At 53.3% G+C, this 25,926-nt stretch overlaps 2 protein-coding genes across 2 annotated transcripts in view; both read left to right on the top strand.

The window, feature by feature from the left end:
* Positions 1–7,067, top strand: part of NOVA2 (NOVA alternative splicing regulator 2) — a 28,761-nt gene extending 21,694 nt beyond the window's left edge. Inside the window, exon 4 of the mRNA XM_036232509.1 lies at positions 100–7,067. Within this exon, the coding sequence (XP_036088402.1) occupies positions 100–1,182 (1,083 nt within the window). The 3' untranslated portion in view covers positions 1,183–7,067. The remainder of the gene's footprint in view (positions 1–99) is intronic.
* A 15,501-nt stretch (positions 7,068–22,568) lies between these two features.
* NANOS2 (nanos C2HC-type zinc finger 2) lies at positions 22,569–22,982 on the top strand. The gene has a single exon (XM_016155307.2). It carries the CDS (start codon positions 22,569–22,571, stop codon positions 22,980–22,982), a length of 414 nt encoding a protein of 137 aa, XP_016010793.1.
* Positions 22,983–25,926: the final 2,944 nt, after the last annotated feature.

Genomic DNA, 25,926 nt, shown 5'->3' with positions numbered 1-25,926 from the left:
ACTGGTGCATGTCGAAGGGACGGGCTGGGACTGCTTTGGGACACTCGATAGCAAGGCCAGGGACCAACGCTAAAGACCCCGCTCTCACTCCCCACACAGGCCAAGCTGATCGTCCCCAACAGCACGGCGGGCCTGATCATCGGCAAGGGGGGCGCAACAGTGAAGGCGGTGATGGAACAGTCAGGTGCCTGGGTGCAGCTGTCCCAGAAGCCGGAGGGCATCAACCTGCAGGAGCGAGTGGTGACAGTCAGCGGCGAACCCGAGCAGGTACACAAGGCCGTGAGCGCCATCGTGCAGAAGGTACAGGAAGACCCCCAGAGCAGCAGCTGCCTCAACATCAGCTACGCCAACGTGGCTGGCCCCGTGGCCAACTCCAACCCCACCGGCTCGCCGTATGCCAGCCCTGCCGATGTGCTGCCTGCTGCGGCCGCCGCCTCAGCCGCTGCCGCCTCCGGCCTGCTGGGCCCCGCGGGGCTGGCCGGCGTGGGCGCCTTTCCTGCCGCCCTTCCCGCCTTCTCAGGCACCGACCTGCTGGCCATCAGCACGGCGCTTAACACGCTGGCCAGTTACGGCTACAACACCAACTCCCTCGGCCTGGGCCTCAACTCGGCCGCCGCCTCTGGGGTCCTGGCCGCCGTGGCGGCCGGTGCCAACCCTGCCGCCGCCGCCGCCGCCAACCTCCTAGCATCTTACGCCGGGGAGGCGGGGGCCGGGCCGGCCGGAGGGGCCGCCCCACCTCCACCCCCGCCCCCCGGAGCCCTGGGGTCTTTCGCGTTGGCCGCAGCTGCCAATGGCTACCTCGGGGCCGGGGCGGGCGGCGGGGCAGGCGGAGGGGGTGGCCCACTGGTGGCCGCGGCAGCCGCGGCGGGAGCGGCCGGGGGCTTTCTGACGGCAGAGAAGTTGGCAGCCGAGAGTGCCAAGGAGCTGGTGGAGATCGCGGTGCCTGAGAACCTGGTGGGAGCCATCCTGGGCAAGGGGGGCAAGACGTTGGTGGAGTACCAGGAGCTGACAGGCGCCCGCATCCAGATCTCCAAGAAGGGCGAGTTCCTGCCAGGCACGCGGAACCGGCGGGTCACCATCACTGGCAGTCCCGCGGCCACGCAAGCCGCTCAATACCTCATCAGCCAGCGGGTCACCTACGAGCAGGGAGTGAGGGCCTCAAACCCCCAGAAAGTGGGATGAGGCCTGTGGTGTGTGCTCCCGCCCTTCTCCCCGCCCCTCCTCCTCTCCCTCCTCCTCGTCCTCCTCCTCCTTCCCCGCCCCCAACTCTTGACCTCAGCTCGGTGTAGTCCTGCTCCTCACAGGATTGGGGCTGGGGTAGGTCTGACCCACTCCCCTCCCTTCTGATAGTCATAGGCAGGATTGAGTGATGGCTGGGGTCGGGGCCCAGAAGCTCCCTCCCCAGCCCTGAACTGACCCCCCCTTTCCTTCCTCCCTCTGCTTGACTGGGCCTGACTCTCCTCTCCCAGGGCCCAGGTCTGTGTGATATCTGTATATATTGCATTTTGTTGATTTTAATAGAAAACAAAGCGTTATTTTCTCTTTCTTTCCCTCCTTTTTTTTTTTTCCGGTAAGGATTTCCACCCCACCCCCACCCCCTTTATAAGTTTTTGTTTCCATATGGGAGGAGGGGAGGGAGCCTCTGGGTCACCTAGAATGAGGGGCCTCCCCCAAAACAACACCCCACCTCTCCTGCCTCAGTTCCAGAGGGAAGCAATGGGAGTAGAGGGAGCAGAGGGATCCGAGCTGAGACGGGGCGTTTGGAGCAGGGACCCCAGAGTTCCCAGATTGTCTCAGTTGCTCTCCCCCTACTAGAGTTCTCTCTCCTAGGTGGAACTTTTAACTCTTTTCTTTGTCAGGTTGGGGTGGGGGGAGGGGTGCTGTGCTGCTGGGAATGAGGCCAGCTCTCGGATGGGGCCGGTCCAGTGGGCAAGACTCTTGGGAAAGGCTGGAGCAACTGCCTGTGGCATCTCCTGTGGCTTTTCCTAAAGTAAGGGGCATGAAGCTCCCTGTTGTGATGTTGAGTCAAGTACTTTCGGGGGCTTCTGGTGCTCCTTTTGATGCCACAGGAAGTAGTTCCCAGAGGTACTTCCTGTGATGAGAGGAGAGGCAGATACTTCCTGTGATGTCTCAATGAGCCTTCCTTGAAGGTTACTTCAGTGATACCATGAGAGCACGTACTTCCTGTGGTGTCTCCAGGGTACTTCCTGCGATGTCATTGGGATGAGGATGCACTTCCTGTATTGGGTCATGGCCAGTCACTGACCCTTCTTCTCTACCCATAGCCCACCTTGGTGGGCCTTGACCCCAGTGGGGGTCTTCCTAGGAGAAGAATAAGGGGTGGGACTTGGATCTTATCTGGAAGACTGAGGAAAAAGACCCAATATTGTCAGGGTCATCTCCATCCAAACGTACCAAGTCTGTGAACTCGCCTGGCAGGGAGGGGCGGGAGATGGAGCGAGTGAAAACTACTGTTAAAGATCCCCATTCCCACCCCTGCCTTTTGTGTGCATGCTTGTGTCTGCGTGGCTTTGTTTCATTGAGTCTGGTTGAGCCAAATGCGTGGTGGCTCTGTCAGGCCAGCATGGCCCAGTTTAGAGTTCAGTGAGCCATGGTAGGGTCCCTTGGCCGGAATTTGTGTGGTCTAATGGATTCGATAGGCTTGTGGTTTCCAGCGAGCTGGAGCACTTCGGTGGTATCTGATGGATCAGAATGTTTTGGAGCTCTCACCAGGAGCTCTGAGGAGCTAGAATGTTCCAATGGAGTCTGCCAAGCCAGACAGCCCTGCGAATCGGTTTGGGAGTGGCTCCCTGAGCGCTGCGGCTGTGGTCAGCTCTAAGGCCTCGTTGCCAGGCCGAGATCTCAGGGCCTGACCACCCTGTAGACTTAGGATAGCCGAGACCCACCTCTACCCCTATCCATCCCCCCCTCCCCCTCGGAGGCCACCTCCACTTCCCTCAACCCAAAGCAGGGCCCCCAGTGCCCTGGTTCCATCATCAGCATCTCTGGGGGAGGGGCACCCCATGCCCCACCCCTCCCATTCGTCCCCTCCTAGGTCTTCCAGACCCTTCTCTTCTCATGGCTTTGGGGAATCCAGCCTCCTTGGCTCCCACAAAAAGGAGGGGAGAAAAGCCAGAGACAATTCCCACCCCTAAAGCCTGGGAGACCCTTGCCGCTCACTAGAGAGCCACCCCCAAATCAAAATGTGAAAATCCCTAGAAAGCAATAGCCTTCAAGGTACCTTGCACTGACTTTCCCTCCCGGCCCTTCCACCTGATGGGAGGCTGTAGCTTGGGCACCTGGGTAACTTTTTCCACGCCCTCTTCATCTCCGGGGGAGGGCAGGCCCCATTTCCCCAACCCCCACCTCTCTTCGCTGCTGCCCCCACCTACCCCTAATCTCCAGCCTGAACCCAGATGGAGATCTGAGTGCCAAAACTATTCTTGACGTAACTTTGTACATATCTTCTGCAGTCGGGGGCTTCTGGGGCTGGAGGTGGAGGTGGCCCTGTGGGCCGTTGCTCTCCTCTGCCTCCCTAAAGACCTTACAGTATTTCACAGTATCGCCATCCCTACATGGGTATTGCAGTATCTAGCTGGACCGTCCCCCCTGTAACCACCCCCAGGCCCCCATGAGGAGGGGAAGGAGCCAGGGAGAGGTAAAGTAAGGCCTGGGAGTTGGGAGTGGGGAGGTGGGATTTGAAAGTGCTCATTTGCATATCATTTGTATCCTCAGTTGCCCTCTGCTTGTCAGACGCTTTCTGTAGACCCCTTCATGGGGTGCAATCTCCCTTCTCTCCCTCTCTCTCAATCTCTGTCTCTGTCTGTCTGTCTGTCTCTCTCTCTCTCTCTCTCTCTCTCTCTCTGTCTCTCACCTGTCTCTGGAGGCTGGGCCTTCTGAAAAGTATTTCCTTGTGGTACCTGTGACAACCCCTTCCCTTATTCACATTTCACGAAGTTCGCTAGCTCGATGAGCTAGTCCACTCACCACGTTTGTGAGTGCAGAACCACCCACCTTTCGCCATTTTGCCCTGGGAAACTCACTCTGCCATCTTCCTCATCCCTTGAAAGTCCCTTCTGCAATCTGCCCTCAGTCTTTTGTGCTGCAGTTTGTCCAGAGGGGACACAAAGGTGGAGTCAGGGATGGGGATCATTAAAAAAACCCATCCCCTCTTTTTCCCTCTCTCCCTGTGAGCCAATCAGATCTCAGAGACCCTGAGCGGCCTCCTTGCACCCTGCTCTTCACCACCCAGTAGGTGCTTAGTAAGTGTTTGCTGCATTGAATTGTCTCCCTGTTCCTTCCCATTTGCCCACCCGCTTCCAACACCTCCCCCTAGCGTTTCTCTTTCTCTTTCTTTCTCTGGCTCCCTGTGGCTGCCATTGTCACCTGTCCTGTCTCTATCTCTGTCTGTGTCTGTCTTCCCTCTCCTCAACTCTCTCAGTAACCCCCTGCCTCCATTTCCCCACTGATTAAAAAAAAAAGTGCCAAATTTCCTTGGAACTGAGCCGCTCTGGGGGGAGGGAACCTCGGATAAGGGGGAGGAGATGGGACCATCTCTCTTCAAGGGGGCCCCTAAGAGGTATTGAAAAAGTCTGAGGACACTTAGCTAAATTGGGTCCCCATTCCTCTCCCACCCTGCTTTTTCTTAGACTCTTTGTACGAAAAAAAAAAAAAAAGATATAAAAACTCCCCTTCAGCTAACCCCCTAACTTTTTGGATCCCCCAAATTCCACCAGCCGGGGAGAACCCCCCTTGCCTCCTTCTGGCAAATCTGTAGAAATTTGGCAGAGGAAGACACAAGCTCAGCCCCTCTTTTGCTTGCCCAAGGGATGGTGCCAGCTGGATTCAAGAGGACCTTAAGCACTTATGAGAAGAAGGGGTTCAATGTGCCAAATTCACCTCCTTCATCCCCCATGTGGGGGGGGCTCTGAGCCAACCTGCCCCAGCCACCTTCTTCTGCCCTGCCCCAGCCACCTATCTACATGGGCAAGGGGGCTTCACTGCAATAATTATTAGGAATGAGAAGACGAAGATTGTGCCATCTTTATCTGCCCTTAATGCCTGTCCTGGACTTGTAGGTGGGAATTACATGTATCCCAAATGGAATTTGTTACAGATGGTTGGGGACCTATATGTGGAACAATATGGTACCACTTTTCTCTGAGTGGTATTTCTTCTCCCCTTCCTCACCCCCAAACCTCTCAATATCCCCTCGATCTGTTTCCCCTGCCTAGTTCTCCATCCCACACTCTCCTTGTTTTGTTTCTGATCGGTGGTCTGCCGTTTGGGGAAGCGGCAGGATTCCCCTGCGTCAATTATTGCTGTTTTGAAATCGGGATCAGAGGTCGTGCGAGGCTGAGTGGTGGAAAAGGCGTTAACCAGAAGTGATGAGGATGGCAGTTTGGGTGTCCAGGCGGCTGATTGGGTGCACACCTATCGGGACAGCCAGGCAGGCCTCTGCTCTTCGCCAGGCACCTACCCCAGCCACCCAAACCCCGAGGCCTGCTGTCGCGAGAGCCTGCACTGGATGTCACGATGGGGGGCAAGGGATCGCGATGCCTAGGTCTGGGCACTGTGGGCCGGGACACTGGCCGGTGGCTCTCACAGAGTCACAACGCCCAGCCCTGCGGTCGCGATCCCTGCCCACAGCCGTCTGGACGTGCTGCGGTGGGCGGGGCTGCTCTCTGGGGTGCAGCCGCCGTTGCCTGTCAGGTCCAACTCCGTGTCATCCTGCAGTGGCGCTGGGGATTGCCGGGTGGCAGTGAGGAAGATGGGGAAAGCTGCTGTGCGGGTGAGGGTGGTAAAGGCTGCCGGTTTTTAATCCCTTCTCAGCCAGTCCAGGATACTCTTGTCTCCCAGAGATAACTGGGGGGGACCACCTAACCCCCCTGCCCTCCCCCCTCTTTCCCCCTCCTCACCCCCCAAAACCACCAACCTCTCATCTTCTAAGTGACTCCATCACCACCGGCCACCGGGACCTGCAGCCTCATTGCTCCAGCCCGAGCCCCCTCGGGAGTCAGACTCGCTCATCGAACTTTTTGATTAACCCTTTCTGTGTTCATCCCAGGGAAAACTGTGTGTCAGGCGGGGGGAGGGGGAAGGCAAAGGCCAGTAGCTACCTTTCCTCCATCTCTTCCCACTGCCCATGCCTCCCCAATTGCACCCCATCCCACACCCCACCCCATCCCTCATCCCTAGGGTTCTCTCCACCCTGGGGACAGAGACCCTTTATAAATATCTACGCTGTCTGGCTTTGTCCCTTTCAATTGTGGACAAGTGGAGAGCTCACTCTGGCCCCACTGCTTTCTGCGCCACCCCCCCCCCCACTCCCCACCACTTCATTGTAAATAGTCACTTTTGTACTGGGTTTGAGCCAGGGGAAGTGGGGAGTCATTTTTTTTTCTTTGTGTTGGCATCTCAGGCCCCTGGAGGCATGGCTCACATCGTGGTGTGATTTGGGAGAATCCCAAGTTGCATCCCCTCACCTGTCCCAATGCAAAGGACTTCAAGATTATCAGTATTACCCCCAGAGGAACGGGCGCAGAGATCCCTGGGCAGGGAGGTGGGAGAGGCTTGGAAAAGTTCCGTCTGACAGGACGGCTCAGTTTTCCCGGTCTGTGAAATGGCTCATCCTCCAGGCTCCCTGGGGGGCCTTGCTGAGATAATGGAGGCGTCAGAGGACAGACAGGGTAGGAGAAGAATGGGGTGGGGGAAGGGCTGGAGAACTGATCGCTAGGTCCTTATTAGGACACGAAGGTACCCTCTCCCAGGCTTGTTCTAGCCACTGGAGAATGCGGGGACTGGAGGACCTTTAAGGTCCTCTGGGAATCCCCAATCTGTAGATTAAAGGCCCGAGCCCAGGGCTGGCTCCTGGCCTGCGACCCCGTGCCCACGTTCTGTTTCTCGGGCCCAGACCACCTGCCATGTGGCCATGCCTCCAGCGTCTCCATTCAACCCTTCCTAACTGATCCCTTCCATTCTCTGCGACCAGAGACGCCGCCCACCTTCCCCACCGCCTCCAGAAGCTCCTGGCTGGGGCCCACTGCCCTCTCCTCTCTCCTCCCACCCCCCCCATCGCCATGCAGGGCCACGCCCACCCCCACCCCCCACCCCCAGTGTCCGTCTGTGACCTAGTGCACCATGTATTAGCTTCCATGGCCCCCACCCCCGGCCCCCACCACACCCCCTTCCCCCACCCCTTCTCCCTCGGCGACTTCACCTTTTTTTGCCGCGATAAACGCCATCTCAGCATCTGTGTCTAATGTTGTCTTTTTTGCTTGACATCTCACACTCCTTCTTAACCCATCCCCTTCCCTCTCCCTCCTCCCCGTACCCTCCACCCTCCTCCTAAATTCTTTCCCCCCTTCCCTCAGGGCTCTGGGCATCTAGGGGAGGTGGGTGGGGGAACCCCTGAGTATGGGCCCAGGAAGGGGAAGGAGGGGAGGGGCCAACTGTTCTCTCTGGACTGGGCGAGCACCCAGAGCAGGTGTGTCTGAAAGGAGCAGGTGGCCCAGGCTTAGTTTCAGGGCCTCGATGTCCAGTTAGGAGGATGGACAGCACCGCCACCAACGCCACGCTACAGCCTTGGCACCACAGTCCCACAGATGCGCTCCCGGACCCACATCCCCACACACAGCATTGCAAAGGCACAACCCCAAGTAGAGGCAGGATTGCCTGGGGTTCAGGCTTTGCAGTCAGGTGAGATGCGGGTCCAGATCCCAGTGAGGCTACGTAACCCTGGGACTTGGCCCCTCTGGGCCTCTCCACCTGTAAAATGGAGATTTTTTAAATGTTACTTCTATAGTTTATGCTAAGATTCAATACATCATTCGCTTAAAAAATAATAATATCGAGCACCTACTATACATAAGGCACTGTCCTAGGTGCTGGAGATAAAGCGAGTAACAACACAGACCCAATATCTCTGCCTCGCCTACTGGAAATTCTTCCCTAGTGTGAAGCTGGCACAAGGGACTAAAAGTAATTCTGATGTTGCAAACCTCCAGCGGCAGCATGTCTGATGCACACAGAATATCGTTTGGCCCGAGCAGCGTGTTCTGTGAATTTGGTGCCAGCATTTAAACTTTGGGAGACTTCTGAAAAAATGGCTTCTGAGGCCGTCTTGAGAAAGCAGGTGTGGCTTCTCTGAGTGGTGATTGTCACCTGGCCACAATTGGATGAGCAGGGCAGCCACTGTCCATCGTCCAGGACAGGTGGATTGTGTGACATGCCCAGCCCTCGGACACATTCGAGTTTGCAACCTCTGCGGTAACAGTTTAAAACAAATATACTTACAATTTGGAGGTGTCCGACCTAGGACTCAGCAGGTGACGTGTCCAGCAGGAGAAAGGACAGGGTTCGAGGTGGAGAAACAAAAGAGACAGGTTTAAGGTGAGGCCAGACGCTCTGGTTCTGGTGTGACCAGGGGACCACACTTCTTTCTGAGTCTCAGTCTTCACATTTGGAAAACACCCAACAAAGCCATACTTAACTTCTGGAATATTCCAGAAGGATTCCACAAGCGAATCTATTCCCCAATACCTGACACAGAGGAGATGCTCAGCACATGGTGGCCACTGGAGAACCCCCTGCAGCTGAGAATAACAATAAACTAATCATAGAGGACAGACACCAAGAGGGGGATGGGAGGGAAAAAGAGACTGAGGCCAGGACAAAGTAAGAGAGAGTCATGGGGATGAAGAGCAGAGGGCAGACATGGAGAGGACTCCTCAACTGCTTGGGGTGCGTTTCTTCATTCATTCACTCATTCATTCATTCATTCGACAGACATTTATCAAGCATTTACTATGTTCTCAGGCCTGCGGACCTGGCAGCGACCATGACAAGTCACCATCTCGTGTTTACAGCCCTCGAGCCATATCCCCAACTCTTAGCTCATAGCAGATGCTCAAAAACCTACCATCCCTTGTGCCACGGGCACCTCTGGTCCTGGCCTGTGACATTCAAGTATTGCCTGGTATTCAGAATTATTGCCAAGCCAGGCCAATATCAGGATTAAAGGAATTTTCCACCAGGAAGCTGGGAATTTGGAAGTGACTCAGGGCGGGGGAGGGTGGAGTTTAGTCTCTGTTCTGCTGTGTGACTTTGGGAAGCTCTCATGACCTCTCTGGCCTAGGAGATGTGAAAGGAAGGGAAATGAGGTCAGGATGCAGGTGAGTAATTGATTCCTAACTCTCTCGAAGCCTCAAACCTTCTCCTCTCCTGGTGGGGGAGGGGGAAAGTGGTGGAGAATTGCAGGGGTGTGGGGCCTCGAGAGGAGAAATGAAGAAAGAAGATGGAAGAGATGCCCGGAGAAGAAAGATGGCCCTAGAGACAGGGCTGGGCTGGGAGGATGGAGGGAGGAGGGGGCCTGGGTGAGGGTGTTGGGGGCTCTGAGAGGCCATCGCACATGGGAGTAAGGTCATTAAGAGAGAACAAAGAAGGCAGAGGTGGACTGACAGACAGGGAAAGACGAGCATAAACAGGAAATGGAAAAGAGGCCGAAAAAGGACAGATGGAGATGGGGTTGCCAGATTTAGCAAACAAAAATACAGTATGTACAGCGAGATTTGAATTTCAGATTTGAAAGACAAAAAATAATTTGTGTAAGTATAAGTATGTCCTGTGCAATACTTACACTAAAATATTATCTAAAATTCAAATGTGACTGGACATCCTGTATTTTATCTGGAAACCCTCAACAAGGATCTGAGGGACAGCAATAAAGCCAAGGGACTAGGTAGAGGAGCCAGGTCATCTGAGTCCACTTCTGGGATCCTAAATCAGGACACCTAGCTTGCTCTCTCCGCCCCTGGGTCTCCTCCTCCCTCTGCCCTCAGTCTCCCCTCTCTCTGCCTCAGTCTCCCCAGCTCTCTGTCCCAAAGGCGCCTCTCTTTTTTGCTCAGACGCCCGCTCTTGGAGACCCTCTCTTTTGTTCTCTCCATTCCTCTTAATTTCTCTGTTTTCCTCTAATCTCAGGAATCTGCCTCACGGTGTCAGCCATCAAAAGTGCTCACTGATCTCATGGCTTCCCAAGTCATCGAGTGGCCGGTCCTCTTCGGAGGCAAGGCCTATGGGACGAGTGACAGTGGCAAAGGGTGCATTCAGGGACACTAGCCTCCTCCTCAGTCAGGGCTGTTGAAGCATGGGGCTGGGCATAAGCATTGGGAAAAAGACAGTCTGCCAGAAAAACGCTCCGTCAGCAGGCCAGGCCTTGGTGACTAGCAATTCAGGGACCTCTCCGATCTCCCCTCCATCCTGCCTCCAACTGCTATGTCTTCTGGAGTTTGGTCTATAAAGGGGTCCTCTCTTCCAACACAGCCACTCCGGCGTCTTGGGGAGGTCTCCGTGTCACTGTTTCTGGCCCCCTGCCCTTGCCTCTGCTCATGCTCCTCTCAGCCTCAGTTTACCTTCAGTATTTCTCTGAGTGCCTATTTCACCACATCTTCCTTTCTCCTTCCCTCAATTGTGTGTGTGTGTGTGTGTGTGTGTGTGTGTGTGTGTGAGATTTCATCCCACTGTAGCTCTGAGGGCTGTGTCTCACCCCACGTCTCTGCTGGGGGAGGGCATAGGGTGGGGTCCGCATCTGAATCTCTTTCTGAACTGCTTTTCCTCCCTCTGCCCGCATCTGAATCTCTTTCTCCCTGTCTGTGTACCCATCAGTGCTCAGTGGCAGCAAACAGAAGCCAACTCTGGCCACCAAAGCAGAAAGAGACTTTCTGAGGGGCACAGACCCCGTCAAAAGACACAGATAACAGGCAGAGCCTCCCGGGCACTCCCAAACCCACCGCCCAGCATCTGCTGCTCCCCTACGCCATCAGGAGCCGGCCTCTGGCTCCGCGACCACGCCGGCTCCCTGGGATCCGTGGTGGCCGGGCAGCGGCCTCGCGCTTGCCTCTTTCCCAACTTACCTTGATTAGAAATTCAAGCTTCCCGCGAATGCACCTGATTGGTGAAACCTAAAACCTCCGTCCGGAACCGCCCATCCACAAGGCATTCTGGGACATGCAGTTTTTAGATTGGCAGCCTCTGCGGTTAGTGAGGTAAGAGAGAGAACTAGATGCTAAATGGAAAAGATGCTGCGGGGAAGGAGGGGCGGGGCATTTTCTCCCCGTTATTGCTCGCACTCTCTCTCTCTCGCTAATCATCTCTGTTTCTATGTGCATGTGTTTCTCACGTGCAGTCTTTCTGTTTGTCTCCATCTCTTTGTTTTTTTTGCCTCTTTTTCACTGTCCGGTTTTATTTTCAGTCCTTCCATCTCTATGGCCTTCTCCGTCCTCTTTCTTCGTCCCTGGCTGTATGATCGGTGCTGAACCCCATAGTCTCCCTGCCTCGCCCTCGCCCCCATCCCCAGTTCTAGCCCCAGCATTGACTGAGGAGAGTCTCCCTCTGGGCCCTCACCGCATTGTCAGCTGAATCACAAGCTCGGAGCTGTAAGGGGCGGGGGGAAGATATGGCTGCCCCCTGGTTCCGCAGACAAGCCAGGAAGAGAACCCAAGAGTTACCATTCCTCAGCTGCTCTCTCTGAAAGTAGCAACGTGAAATGAGTATGGTGAGTTTCTGGCCAGAGCCGGAGTGCCTCAAGGATTTGGGGACAGAGCCAGGCCCTCTGTCGGCCACATGTAATGGACCACTCAGCTTGCTCTCCTGGAAGCTGGGGCTATCTTGACCTCCCCTACCCTCTTCACTGCTCTTCCCCTTACCTAGTGGTCCTATATCAAGATGTACATGGTCATTCCAAAAATACTTATTAAGCATCTAATATGTGCCAGGCACTGTTCTAGACACGGAAGAAGAAAAGAGACAACAAATTTCCCTATCCTGTAGAGCTTACACGCTACTGGGGAAAACAGACAAGAAACAAGATAAATAAGTAGATTATACAATACACTAGATGATAACACGTAATGAAGAAAAATAGGAGGGAAATAGTACTGGAAGAGAGGGGTGTTGCAATTTCCAGTAAGGTGAATGGAAAGGCTTTACTGAAAACATGACATGTGAGTACAGACCTGAAGGAGAAGTAGGAGTGAGCATGTAGATATTCGAGGCGGGGTAGGGGGGAAGCATTCCAGGCAGAAGCAGCAGCAAGTGCAAAGGCCTTGGGGTGGGATGCGCTGAAGTACGTGTGGAATAGCAAAGAAGCAAGAATGGCTGGAGCTGTGTAAGCAAAAGGAAGGTGGCAGGAAACAAGGTCAGAGAGGACACAGAGGGGGCTATGTTATTCAAGGCCTTGGGGGCCAGTGTAAGACTTTGACTTTTACCCCTAGTGAGATGGAAGCCGCGGGTGGGTTCAGAGTAGAGGAATATGAGGAAAGCAGTCTATAGGGGATGGGCACTAGGACAGTGAGAGAGTGACTGCAGAAGTCCCGGAAGAAGATGGTGGTAGCTGGGCCAGATGGCGGCTGTGGAGGGGGAGGGGAATGATTGGACGCGGATAGAATTTGAAGGTGACATTGACGGCATTTGCTGGCAGACCAGATGTGGGGCGTGAAAGGAAAAGAAGAATCAGGGATGACTTCAAGTCACATACAGCTCTTAAGACTGGAGTTGGTTCCAATTAGGATTAGAAATTAAGAATCGGTAAAGATCAGCAGCAATCAGTATGAACAGAATTTGGTTTGGAGTTGAAGAAAGAGCTAAGATTCAGGTAAAGATGACAACCAGTATTAGTGTTTGGGTTATGATCATGGTTAGGGTTAGGGATAAGAATATAGGATAAGAGTAAAGTTTAGGCATAGAGTTAAGACTCTGGTTATAGCTAGGATCACAGTCAAGACTAGGAGTAAGGCTAAAATCAGGGTTGGGTTCAGATCTACCACTGAACCGGGGTTATTGCTGGGATCAAGGTCAAGGTGAATCTCTAGTTAGGACCAGGGTTAAGGTTTAAGATTGCAGTATACCATGATCATCAGATTTACAGTTTAAGGGACCAGGTCATTAGAGATGTAATTAGGCCAATATTAGAATCGTGGCTAAGAACAGGCCGTAAGTTTAGGGTTACAGACTGTGTTGGGGTTCGGGACAAAGACTGAGTTAGATCTATAATAGAGATAGGGCTAGGCATATAGCTGAGGTCAGAATCAGGTTAGGCCAAAGGTAGAGTTAAGACTAGGATCAGAGTTAAGACGAGCATTATTTTTAAGTGTTGACCCAGATTTTGGTAGAATGTAGGTTGGATTAGGTTCTAGTATGGTTAGGACTAATGCAGGTTGGAGATGGATGTAAGTTGAAGGTTGGGGAATTTTAGTGTTGGGGTCTTGTCAGCTTTCTGAATGGGAATGTAGATTGAATGTGCTATTAGGGAAGGTAGCATTAGCTGCTGTAACAAATAACCCCTGATGTCTCAGTGGCTTAACACAACAGTGCAATGTGGGTCTAAAGCAGGAGAGAGACATCTATATTTTGGCTCTATCATCATCTACTCAAGAAAGGGGAAGGAGGAAAAGCCTTCCTAACTTCTTTCTGTCAGGCCAAGAGTGACACAGGTTTCCTCTCCCCATTTACCTTTTACAAACACTAGTCATATGGCCCTTTCCAGTGATGCAGAGCAGAGCTGTGGGTGAGAAGGCGGGGACCGACAATCCTGGAATTGATGAGGAGAAATATGGATTGACAGTCTTTAGCACTGGGCTTGGAGGGCCGAGGAGGAGGCATGGCCAGGAGTCCAGAGAGATGACAGAGAGATTGAGGAAGAGAAATTCAGAGATAGAAATGGACAGAGAGCAAGAGAGTGAGGAGAGAATTCAGAGAGACTAAGGGACAGAGACCTAGAGAGAGAAGGGGATAAAGATCCAGAGAGAGGGGGAACGGGGAGACCCAGAGAGAGAGGCAGATGGAGGGCAGGGAACAATAGAGACCCAGAGGGGAGGAGGTCAGAAGCCAGAGAGACAGAAAGAGAATCAAAACAGGAGAAATCCAGAGAAAGGTGGCTGGAGGTGGTGCCCAGAAGCCCCTTCTTCATCCTCACCTGAGACACACTCCCTTTCTCTTTACTGAGGCCTGACCCAACTTCCGAGATTTCTGAGTGATATCTATATGTTGATATAGGTAATAGTAGATGAAGTGTCTTTTATCTTTTTTTTTTCCTTTTTAAGTTTTGCATTTTAGAGGCAAAGGGAGGAGGCCTACCCAATTTTGACCACTTCTCTTTAAAAATAAACAAACGAAGCAACCGTGGCCCTTTCCTCTCTTGCCATAGACCCCAGAGATTGGGTAGAACTTGAGGATGAAGGTAGCAGACAAGTGGCCTGTGCTGAGGGGTGTCCTCGCATCACCGCGTGCCTGTGGCTCTTTTCTCCCCACCAGAAGAGAAATTTTGGGTCTCTGAAGATGTTTTTGAAAGATCACTTACAGACAAAGGGGGTGGGAGTGGACAGAGGTCTCTGGGTCCCGTGACCTTCACAGCCTCTGCCTAGCCCCCTCCCAAGCCCCAGAAATGTATGTGGCCCTAGCACAGGATGTACCTCGCCAACTCCCCACGGCAAGACCTTCAGAGGGTCAAATAAATTCACCAAGACTCCTACCCGTCCACAGTAGCGAGAACTCAAGGATTTGGGCCCCGAGGAGGCGGTGCCAGGCCGAGAGCGGAGGAGGCGTGGCTAGAGGGCTGGGCAGGAGGCGTGGCGTTCTGTGAGTGAAATTGGGCGGGCCCAGGCTTGACATTGACAGGGAGGTGTGGCTTTGTGGCCGTGATTGGAGGACTGAGGGGCGAGGTCCTACGGCTGTGGGCGTGGCTAAGGAACGCAGGCCTTCGGGTGAAGGAAGGGAGTGACAATCTTTATCCCTGGGATTGGAGGGTTGGGAGAGGGCCTGGTTCGCCACCCCGGCGGGTGCGCGCTGGGGTCAGGAAAGGATGCCGGTTCGCACAGGGGTCAGAGAGAGAATCGCCCAGGGTAATCTTGTAACTAGTCTTAGGAGCGGAAGATCCGGAAAGTATCGAGGTTGCTCCTCCAGACGCTCAGGAAAACACAGAATGGCAAACATAATAACGAACAATGAAGGTGATGGACTGTCGCCCAGCACACACTGCAGAATGACACACTAAATCAAATAGGCGTCCCGTGATGAGCCCTCCACCACAGGCTGAGCCCTAAGCCAGGCACCTGATGTGCACCGTCTCCTTGAATCCTCAAAAGGCCCTACGCGGTAGAAACTGATTATCTCCATTGTACAGACAAGGAAAAAGAGGCACAGGAACGCTATGTCAATTGCCCAAATTCGCCCAGCTAGTGAGATGTGAGCTGGGAGCTGAAGTCATGCAACCACCTTCCGAAGAGTCTATCTGATTTTCTAAGACTCAAACACTCCCAAAGACCCCAGGAGCAGATGCAGAGTAACAAGTAACATATGAAAACGATGCACGTCCTGACTGGATGATCCTCTCCCCACACCTGCCTTGCCAGCTGTGGACCCCCAACCCAGTCCAGGCCCTCATCCCAAGCCTGGAGTCCTCACCTGAACCAACAATGACTGCCCCTGCTTTCCTCAGCTGGGAGAGCTGCAGTCAAATAACCAACTACTGGGCCTGAGACCCCAGGAAGACCCAGGATGGACTTTAGTGGTTCCTTTATCTCTAAGAACAGACACTCCATGGGTGGCAAACTTCCTTTGTCACTGACTACCTGTGTGATGGGGGAAGGCAGTTAGTTATCCTCTCTGATTCTCATTTTCCCATCTGCGTAATGGGAATGATTAAGTACCTTCCTCTTGGGTTCCTGTGAAGACTGAGTCATCTGCTTAGAAAGCACTCAGAACAGAACCTGGCACAGCCTACATGCTCTGTAGGAGCTATCATTATGAGTAGGTGTGAGACTCAAGTTTACCTCTCTGTGGGGGGTGACATAGACCAAACCAGACAGTCTGGACCTGAGTGTCCAGTGAAACCTCTGAAACTGTACAGAAAATTGCTCATGTTCATACAGTTTTTATCAGATTCTCCAGTGGGTCCCCCGACAGGTGAGAGAAACACAAATAAAGACAGACAAATGTCTCTCTCTACAATAGGGATCTCCGATGACGTCATTCTGTGTGTACCCCCACCCCAGTGGCTTCCCATGTAAAATCACATACCCACGTGGTCCACAAAGCCCCACTCCACTGGCCGTCTCTCCAGCCGGAACTTGAGAGGACCTGGGTTCAGTCTCACTTGCTTTCCTTGACCCCCACCCCCAGCCTTCTGCTCATCTAACACACGAAATTCTATCCTCTCTCAAGGACCTTTTACATTTGCTTTTCCCCTCCATTTCAACTCAAAACATCCCTAACGGCAGGGTGTTCTCCAACATCCTACCTAAAATAGCCGCACACTCCACCTCACACCACCCTGTAGCCTCTTTACTGAACATCCCGTTTTAGAGCCTTCATAGCACTAACACCAAATATTCATTTCAACACATCTTTATTGAGGGCTATTCTAGATACAGACACAGCAGCAAACAAGACAAGGTCCCTGCCTGCAAGGGGCTCACACTCGGAACCTAACTGTAGATTTATTTCCTGGTCTGTTGTCTTCTTCCCCCACCCCACCCCCAACCAAACCGTTGGCTCTCTGAGAGTGAGGATAGTTTCTGTCACATTTTGATCTGCAATTTGGACACCTCATTCTGCGATGTAATGTTCAAAGCCTGTACAGTGGCCCACGGGGTCCTGCACTCTCTCTCACCTCCATCACCTCTCACCTCTGCTCCTCTCCCTCTCAATCTGCCCAATGTTCCTTGAACACACTGGTCACACTCTGACCTCAGGGCCTCTGTGCTCCCTCTCTCATCTCCTTTAAGACTCTTCTCAAATGCTACTTTCTCCAAGAGGCCTTCCCTGACCACCATCTCCACGCCCCTTTATTTTTTCTCTATAGCACACAGCCCTAACTGACATATTATAATTCATTTGTCTATCTTATTTCCTGTTTAAAATTCCAGCTCCATAAGAGCAGGAATTTTTGTATGTTCTGTTCATCACTGTATCTTCGGCACCTAGAACACTACCAGGCATGAGCAAATATTCTTCCATCTCTCTGTGCCCCCCAGTTTCCATCCCTCTTCTTAGCACCGTTCAGTAAATCTTCAATAAGAACATAAAATTCGAAATAGTAGCTAAGGCTCGTTATGTGCCCATTCTGATGACTTTACCTGTGTTGTCAGCTGTCATATTCAAAACAGCCCCAAAGCAAAAGGTCTGCAATGATCTCCCTTTTTGTGAAAAGGACGCAACAGCAGCTCAGAGAGATGACACTTACTCAAAGCCACACAGCTGGAAGAGGCCGTGCCAGGATTTTACCAGGGTCCCCGGCTGCAGTGGCCGGACTCCCAGCCGCCATGCTACACATCATGCCATTCTCGTTTTCTGTCTTTTGTTTCCATCCTCCTCTCCTCCCATCGCTGTAAGTGTGAGTGTGCCCCTTTCCTCTCTCTGCACACCTGAATGTGAACGCAAGCTAACTGGATGACATCAATGACAGATGTCACTTCCCTGGGCCTTAGTTCCCCGTTTTGTAAAATGGAGATATTAGAATGCTACTCGACAGGGTTGTCACGAAGTTTCAAGAGCTTGCACAGGCCAGCACCCAGTAAATAGAGACCACAAGGACAAGGACCGTGAGCTCTTTGGCCCTGGGGCAGGGTGGGGGGAGTCCCTCTTTCTCCTGGTCTTCATCTCCCCTGTCTTGGTGTCTCTACAACTGTGTCCCTGCGTCCTTCTGAGAGTCCTCGTCACCTCTTTCTGTGTCTCCTCCTCTTTCTCAGGCTTTCTCTCCTCTTGACTCACCCTCGCCCACTCCTGGCCCTCTCAGGGACCCCCATGAGCTGTTTTCTGCCAGGCAGGCTGAGGGAAATTCACAAGTAAACAGGGCAGCTGTGGAGTCTGGTCGTCAGCGTCAGAGAGCTGTCTGGCCCTGCCTGCGGGGGTGGAGGTGGCGATCAAGTAAACACCCAGCTGATGAATTTCTCATCAGTATCATCTCTGTCTCTCCCTCAGTACAGAGCAGCAACCACACCTTGGAAGAAGGCTTTCTGAAGAGGGATGTCCTTTAATCACTGATCCAATAAAATGCCATGGAGTGGGGGAGGGTAGCCATGGCCTTAATAATCCAGCCCTAGAAGAAAAAAATTGGGAAAAATAAATAGAGAGAGAGAGGCTCACGAGCAACACTATCTGAGTCTCCAGACAATAGGTGTGATTGTTAAGGGAGCTGTGGTGCCGTGGAACCCCGCCTCTCCCATCTTCTTAGCCTTCTCACACATCCAGCAGATGCCACAAGCTGCAGAGACTGGTGCCGGGTCCCTGGGTCCCAGCCCTGCTGCACACAGGGGTCACACATCCAGGGCTGAAGGTCCACCTGCGACTTCGTGGACAGCACTTCGTGCAGGGACGATTCGTGCTCCAGTTCCTCCCTCCAGGAACCTTGCTCTCCCCCCCCCAACTCCCCCCCACCATCTCCTGCCTGCAAGCATGTCCACGGATGACCAACAAGCCTCATCCGTTCTCCTGGTGACTATCTATGTGGCTCAGAGCCCCCTCCTTCCTGGTTGCCCACCTCATTCTGTCCCTACAATCAGCAAGTCCCTCCATGCTCCCTTGCTCTCTGCTCACCACTTTTTCAGGCCCTTGTACAAGGTGGAAGTACGTCCTTGGTCTGGGTCACACAGCTCTGGGCTCGGCTCCAGCCTCCCACTCACTGTCCATACAACCCTGAACAAGCCCCTCGGCCTCTCTGAGCCTCCCATCGCTCATCTGTGAGATGGGACTACTTCGCAGGGTCTGGGGAGGATGCGAGGGGAAGCTACAGGTAGAGCCTTGAGCGTGGTGCTGGCCAAGAGGAGACAGTCAGCAAATAAGTGCCCTTACAATGGTCACCTCAATCGTATCTTAGTTATCACAGCCAATGTTCAATGTGCACATCCCATGGCCCGGGCCTATGTTATCTACAACCACAGTCTCAGCCCGTGCTCCACAGCAAATGTCGATGGCATCCCCTCTTGACAGATGAGGAAATCGAGGCGAGGAGAAGTTAAATAATAAGCCCACAGCCCCCCAGCAAGCAGGTGGCAGAGCCAGGCTTGAACCTGAGGCTGACTGCTGAGCATTTATCCACACAGCCGCCCACCCCTTAAACTGTGGGGTGTTTTGTGCCCAAGGGGTTCCACTGCCAGACCCAGTGACCCAAACATTACAGCAGAGAGTTCTGACACTCATATTCAGGGAGGTAAACAGGCAGAAAACCTTGCAGCTCACCGTATGACCATGGGTGTGCTTTTATTTATAGTTTTCCAGAAAGTACTTGGCATGCATGTGAACCCGGGGACCTTGGCCAGCAGCCTTGGCTTTAAGAGACTGAAACTTAGATTCTTTCCATCTTAAGGCCTCTGTAACATAGGAAAGTGGGTGAAGCGGACCAGGTGATCTGGAAGGCCCAATGTAGCTCTCAGATGTGTTCATTTATTCATTCATTCCGTTGACGAATATTTCTTGAAGCCACACAGGACAGTTGTTAAGGCCGCTGGCCAAGGTCCCCAGATTCATGTGTACGCCCAGTACTCTGCTGCCCGCCGGCTGTGTGACCACAGACGAGTCACCTAACCTCCGTGAGCATCAGTTGCCGTCTACGCAAATCAGGAATAATAACAGTACTTAGCTTAAGGAAGCAATGAGGGTTAAATGACATGAGGAGCATAGAGGGCCCCGTAGGAACAGCCTCAACTCTGTCGCAGAGGGAAAGAGAGACCCATCCCCAGTCAGTGATGACTCAGAGTGGGCAGGGCAGGAATGTGGTCATCCAGAGAAATTGACTGACCCCGCTCGAGGGTTAGAGGGCTTTCTGGAAGAGGGGATGTTATATCTGAGCAGTGCCAGACATCATAAGCACTCAAGGCACAGGAACCACCTGTGTGAACGATGTATTATTGGTCTGCGGGCAACTGGAATGAGGAGATACAACATGGCCTGCAAGTCAGGTGACCTCCATCTAGTCATTCATCCTGCTAACATCCCCCGCTCTGTTCTATGCCCCGCCCTGAGCTGGGTGACACTGGGAACTCATCAGTGACCAAGACAGCCCTGGCCCTGACCTCCCAGGCTCACAGATGACTAGTGAGGACATCAAACAAGCATTATCTAAATCATTACTTTAAAAGGAAATTACAGAAAGCTGGGAAATCACATCACAAGAGGATGTCTCCTGTGACATTCACAAATTCCTCCCTTTGTTACCTGCCAACCATGAACCCATCCACAGAGACAATACACTCACTAAAGAAGCTTTATGAAGCTCTTTCTGAAGGCTCAGCATAATGTCTGCTATCAGGGAGGTCCCTGACCAGACTGAGACAACGCGAGCTCACGGGGACAGTTCTGATGCCCCTATTCAATCAACGGCGACCAGAGGCGTGTCCTAACATCTAAGTCCCTTCCCTGCTTATATCCTTCAGTAGCTCCCTGTTGCTCTGAAGGACAAGCCCAACTGGCCGACCTTGGCCTACATCACTGGTCCTTAACCCCATGAGACTCGACATCCACTTTATATGACATTTCAAAATGCCCCTTTAGTATTTTGAAATTAAACTCATAGGTAATATAGCGTACCAACACACACATTTTATTTTCAAAAATTAATATCAGGTCCTAACTGAACTACAAAGGAGAAATCAAAAGACAGAAATTTATAACAAAATAATAATCAATTTTTGTATATTAATGCTCAGGCATGGCCGCTGTAGGAAAACATCTCATCAGGCGGATATTAGCATCTATGCATAGACTCACCATGAATGAGACAGGAATAAACTGTGCACTTTTTGGACAATAATCACAATCAGCATTGCCCAGGATGATATGTCTTCTAGAAACAGGGACAAATTCTGGACAAAATTTCCAGCAAAAGCAAGAATAGACAGACCACAATATACACGGTTAGTTGAATTCCAGGAAAAGTCAGTGTATCTTACGATATTGCAAAAACGCCTAGTGTTTACACGTAAAACACAGCTAAGTTCTAGACTTGGCTCATCACAAACAGACTTTTGTACCTTACGTGAGTGTCCAGTGGGACAGTGGAAAGTGACATGGGGCCGGGGACAGATCTTGGTCGAGTGTACTATTGAGACACCTAGCACCCCTGGTTCCTGTCCACCGAAGCTAGTCACACCTCCAATCGCTGCGACAAATTTGAAATGCCCCCACCATTTTGAAAAACGTCCCCGGAGGGAGATTCATTAGCCCCTACCCACAAAGTCACCCGGCCTCATCTGGGACCCTCACACCATTCTCACAGCCCCAGCTCCCTTGCCATCCCCAAACTTTAGGCCTTCGTACCTCGTGTTCCTCTTCTTGATAGGGTCTTCTCTGTGGCCTCCCTTAAAGCTCCCTGTCTATTCATAACTGGGTGTTTATGGTCTATTGTTTTCTCATTTGCTGGCTGTTCTCCCTAAGGACTGGTGGCTCATAAAACAGGCACAAAGTAGCCGCGGGCACTGCTGAGTTTCCAGAGCCTGACACAAGGGGCCTTGAGGACTGTGTGTGTTGAGCAGTCAAGGCGACCACTGGAAACCACGGATGGGAGTGGCGTAGGCAGACGGCAAGGCTTTTGCTTGGTCCTGAACATCGTGAAAGATTGGGGCGCTGCACAAGGACCCAGGTGGGGAGTTTCAAGTGAGACTGTGCCAAGGTCCCTGACTGCTGCTGCGGTCCAGGCACAGTGTGTGTGGAGCGGGGCCTGGTGTGGTCCCAGCTCTGTCACCTCCCCGTGGCGTAACCTTAACCACATTCCTCAACCCCTCTGAGGCTCACAGCTTTCTCTATAAATCGGGAATGGCGGCGTCCCTCTGAGGTTTAAATCATGTTTACTGATCGCATTTCTAAAACATGAAACGCCGTAGTATGCCTCTGATGAATATTTGTTGAATGAGCTCAGGATATGGTGAAAAGTGAGGTTTTAGTCTGAGACAGGCAGGGAGAACACTTGCTTTGGAGTCCCACGGACCTGGGTTAAGGCCCCGGCTCTGCTGCGGGCAGGCAGTGTGACTCTGGACCGATGAGCCTCCCTCTCTGAGCTCCGGATACTTGCTTATGAAATGAAGTTTATAACCATGTCTCCCGCATGGAGTTGTGAGGATTGAACCAGATCAGGAAGGTAACCGGAGCCCATACTTACAGGCTGTTATTCTTACTAGCAATGGCTCTGAAGCCTATGGAGGGAGTGGGCCCCTAGCCTTGGGGTAACACAGGATGGCGGTGAGGGCCACTGCTTTTATTGAATGGATAGGGACATTGAGGTCCAGGGAGGGAGGGGGCACTTTCGGCCTTTCCGGAAGTCATGGAGCACCTTGGAGGCACAGTGAGAACCAGAGACACGAGAGATGGCCTCCTGCCCATTCTCTGTGGGGGATTAAAGTCAGATAAGAGTCGTGGGCAGGGAGCGGGCCCTTTAAATCCTAAGCTCCACCTTTGCTTAGAGGGTCTTTGGGGAGTATAAAAGGGGGTGCAGTTCCTCTCTGCTCCAGAAAACCACCTGCGGCTCCTGCCCTCTGGCCCCAGCCCCAGCCTCCCTCCGGCCACCGGCCACCGCTCTGTGTGCCATGCAGCTGCCACCCTTCGACATGTGGAGGGACTACTTCAATCTGAGCCAGGTGGTGCTGGCGCTCATCCAGAGTCGGGGGCAAAGGCCCGAGGCCCAAGAGATTGGGGTGCCGAGACTTGGGCCCCAGCTGGGGCAGGACCAGGGGCTGGGAGAGGGGGCCGGCGGAGGCCTGGCCGCCCTGTGTAACTTCTGCAAGCACAACGGAGAGTCTCGCCACGTCTACTCCTCACACCAGCTGAAGACCCCGGAGGGCGTGGTGGTGTGCCCCATCCTGCGGCACTACGTGTGTCCCCTGTGTGGGGCCACCGGTGGCCAGGCCCACACGCTCAAGTACTGCCCGCTCAATGGTGGCCAACAGTCTCTCTACCGCCGAACTGGGCGCAATTCGGCCGGCCGCAAGGTCAAGCGCTGAGGATCATGAGGTGCTACTACCCCCTGCCCCCCGTGTCCCTCACCTTCCTGGCTCAGTCCCTTCCAAGTCCCTGGACCACCCTCCCCTGGACTCACCCAGCCCTTTGGGACTTCTGGACTTCAGAACGCCAGCCCTGATGGCTCTGGAAACAGTGGAGGCTGCTGGGCAGCCCGGACCTGAGACCTCTCTGCCTGTGGGTTCTGTCCTGACCGTGTCTGAGGAGACGTGGCGGGACAGGACCCCCGCACCGGAGACCACACCGCGCCATGGCTCCCTCTGGGGTACAGTTCATGGATCTTTGCCCTTTGGGACCTGCTAGTGACACATGGATCTTTAGCCCTTTGTGGGCCTGCCCGTTTGACTTCTGAATACTGGGGTTCCATTCCTTGAGGAATTCTTGGATCCTGGGACCAACAGGACCCCTCCTCACCCACCCCCACCCCATGCCCTCCCAGGCCAGCCCTCGGAGTTGGGAAACAGTGGAACAAGCCTGGCTTGGACCTCCAGCCCGAGACCTTCAGGATGGGATTCTAACGGGAGACCAGCCGTGTCTGCTTCTTCGGCCACCTGCAGACCCACCGTTTTCATCCCGGACTGTGCTGGATGGTTCCCTCCCCGCCCTCTGCAGTCCACCCATCAGGAGCTGGGGCGGGGAGGAACACACTGGAGGGCCACCAAGTCTCCACAGGCTTATGTGGGGTGGAGAGCTTCAGGGTGAGCCGACAGGCTCCAGCTCTCCCTGGTTGTTTCCCGTGGTTCACTGCGCCTCTACCCCCAACCGCAAACCACCGTGGGTGCTTTCGCCCAGCAAGAGGGGTGAGTCCGCTACATCCCGCGAGACCCCCCAAACATCATGATAGTTTGCTAAAGGTGGCCTCTGTTCTCTCTCTCTCTCTCTCTCTCTCTCTCTCTCTCTCTCTCTCTCTCTCTCTCTCTCTTCCATCCTCCAACAGTTAAGTCAACAAACCTCCGACGGTAAAGGGTTTTTGGTGCCCGGATGGGAATGGCAACTGCCTAGCTTTTATTTTAAGGGGCAAAGAAGAGCCCCAGTCAGATTTTAAGTTTTTTTTGGCTCAGGGCTGGGGCCCGCATGTTGCGTTGTGGTAAATAAAGAGCGCTTCTGGTTATCTGTGAAATCGCTCTGTTTCTGTCTTCTCACCTGGCCCCACCCCCGAGCCTGGGGGGGCACCCCCTCCCGCGTTTGTCCCAACGGATGGGAAGCGGGAGTGGGAGGGGGATGGGGTCCTGGGTGCACCCGCACACACACACATCCTCTGACACAGGGCACCTGTGGACTGGTCCCCAAGTCCCAGCTTCCATCCTGATCCCAGATTCCTGACCCTCGTCCCTCTGGCTCTTTGAGAGGGTGCCCTTCCTGCTCTGTTAGACTGCCGGTCTCCTGGGACTAGCTTTCTGGTAGGTCTTAAACTTTGGGCACCCAGACCCCATTGGAGAGGTGATGAAAAGTAAGGTCCCTAGCCCAGGGAAGCACACACGTGCACAAAACGTTGCATATAACTAACATCAGAGCTTTTTTTTATCCCATTGTTCCACAGGTATTTCTTGTGCATCTACTTTGTGCCAGGCCCCGTTCTAGGCGTTGGTGTGTACAGTGGTAAGCAAAGCAGGCAAGACCCTTGTCCCTATGGAGCTGAAAATCTAGTCGGGAGGGGGGATTCAATGACAATAAATGTATAATGTCAGGCAGGTGATAAGTGCTAGAAAGGAAAAGAAAGCAGGGGAAAGGGATTGAGAGTGAATGGGAAGGAGGCTGTTTCATCCACAGTGGTCAGGGAAGGCCTCTCTGTGGAGGTGACATTTGAGCAGACTCTAAATGAAATGAGGGAAGCAAAGAATGTCTGGGGAAAGGGCATTCCGGGCAGAAGGAACAGTGAGTTCAAAGGCCCTGAGGTGGAACCGAATCCCGTGTGTTTGCAGAACAAGGAAGGGTGGTGGGCAGAGGGGTCAGAATCTTGCAAACCCTGGTGAGAATGTGACATTCGCTGTACATTCTCAGACTTGGAAACCCACCCGGGACTCCCCTCACACATATTCTGGGCACACAGAGAAACAAAGACCCCAGTTAGGGACCTCTGCTCCCAGGTCCTCTTCCAAAAATGCAGCTGTGCCATGACAGGGACCCACAAGGTAAGCCAAACAGTGGAAAAAAGGTATGTCCCAATCCCACGACTGTGGCGTGCAGCTGTGGTGTTGAACCCTGCACAGAGGGGCCCTGGAGTGAGGCCTGGATGAAGGGAGGGCGGCTGCATCAGGCAAGAAGCTGACAGCCTCTCGAATGGGGTGACAGAGGAGAGTTTAATAGTTTAATAAAGGGACCGGACTGTAGCAAAACGTAGGTGGCAGCTTTGGCATGCAACCAGGAGCAGTACACTCAGAACTGGAAAGAATTAAGACAAGCGGAGGGACGCCCTAGAGACCCGGAGAAGGGAAGATGTTGGGGTCACCTGGAGTGCAGAGGATACAAGATGCCTGAGGCGAAGTGTCCAGGAGGCTGCTGGACACCTGGGCCTGGGCCGTAGAGGAGAGGGCTAGAGATGGGCAATTAGCAGTCAGCAAGATTCGATTTGGTTTTTTAATGAATCAAGTCATTTATTTGATAGAAGATTGAGTGGCAGGGTAGCTGGAGGGAGCTGAGGACACTGCAGGAGCAGAGGGCACAGCACTGCCCTGACCTTAAGCTCCTCAGCACATCAGAGCCTCACCGCTCTGTACACCTCTGCTCACGGCTCCCAACCTGCAGCCTGCTCATGAGCTCCAGACCAAATATAGACCCAGCGCTCCACTCAGCCCACACTCTCATTGGAGCCACAGCATCCTGGCTGCCTCCCCCAGATGCCCAAGGAAATAGAGACATGGAGGTGACACACGGTTGCAGATAGGGGGTCAGTTAGGACATGGACAGTGTGAGGTGTTCAGTGGGTAT

The sequence above is a fragment of the Rousettus aegyptiacus genome, unplaced genomic scaffold (assembly GCF_014176215.1).
Source record: "Rousettus aegyptiacus isolate mRouAeg1 unplaced genomic scaffold, mRouAeg1.p scaffold_m13_p_14, whole genome shotgun sequence".
Taxonomy (NCBI): Eukaryota; Metazoa; Chordata; class Mammalia; order Chiroptera; family Pteropodidae; genus Rousettus; species Rousettus aegyptiacus.
The sequence above is the reverse complement of the archived record's forward strand: the minus strand, read 5'-3'. Positions and strand labels throughout refer to the sequence as shown.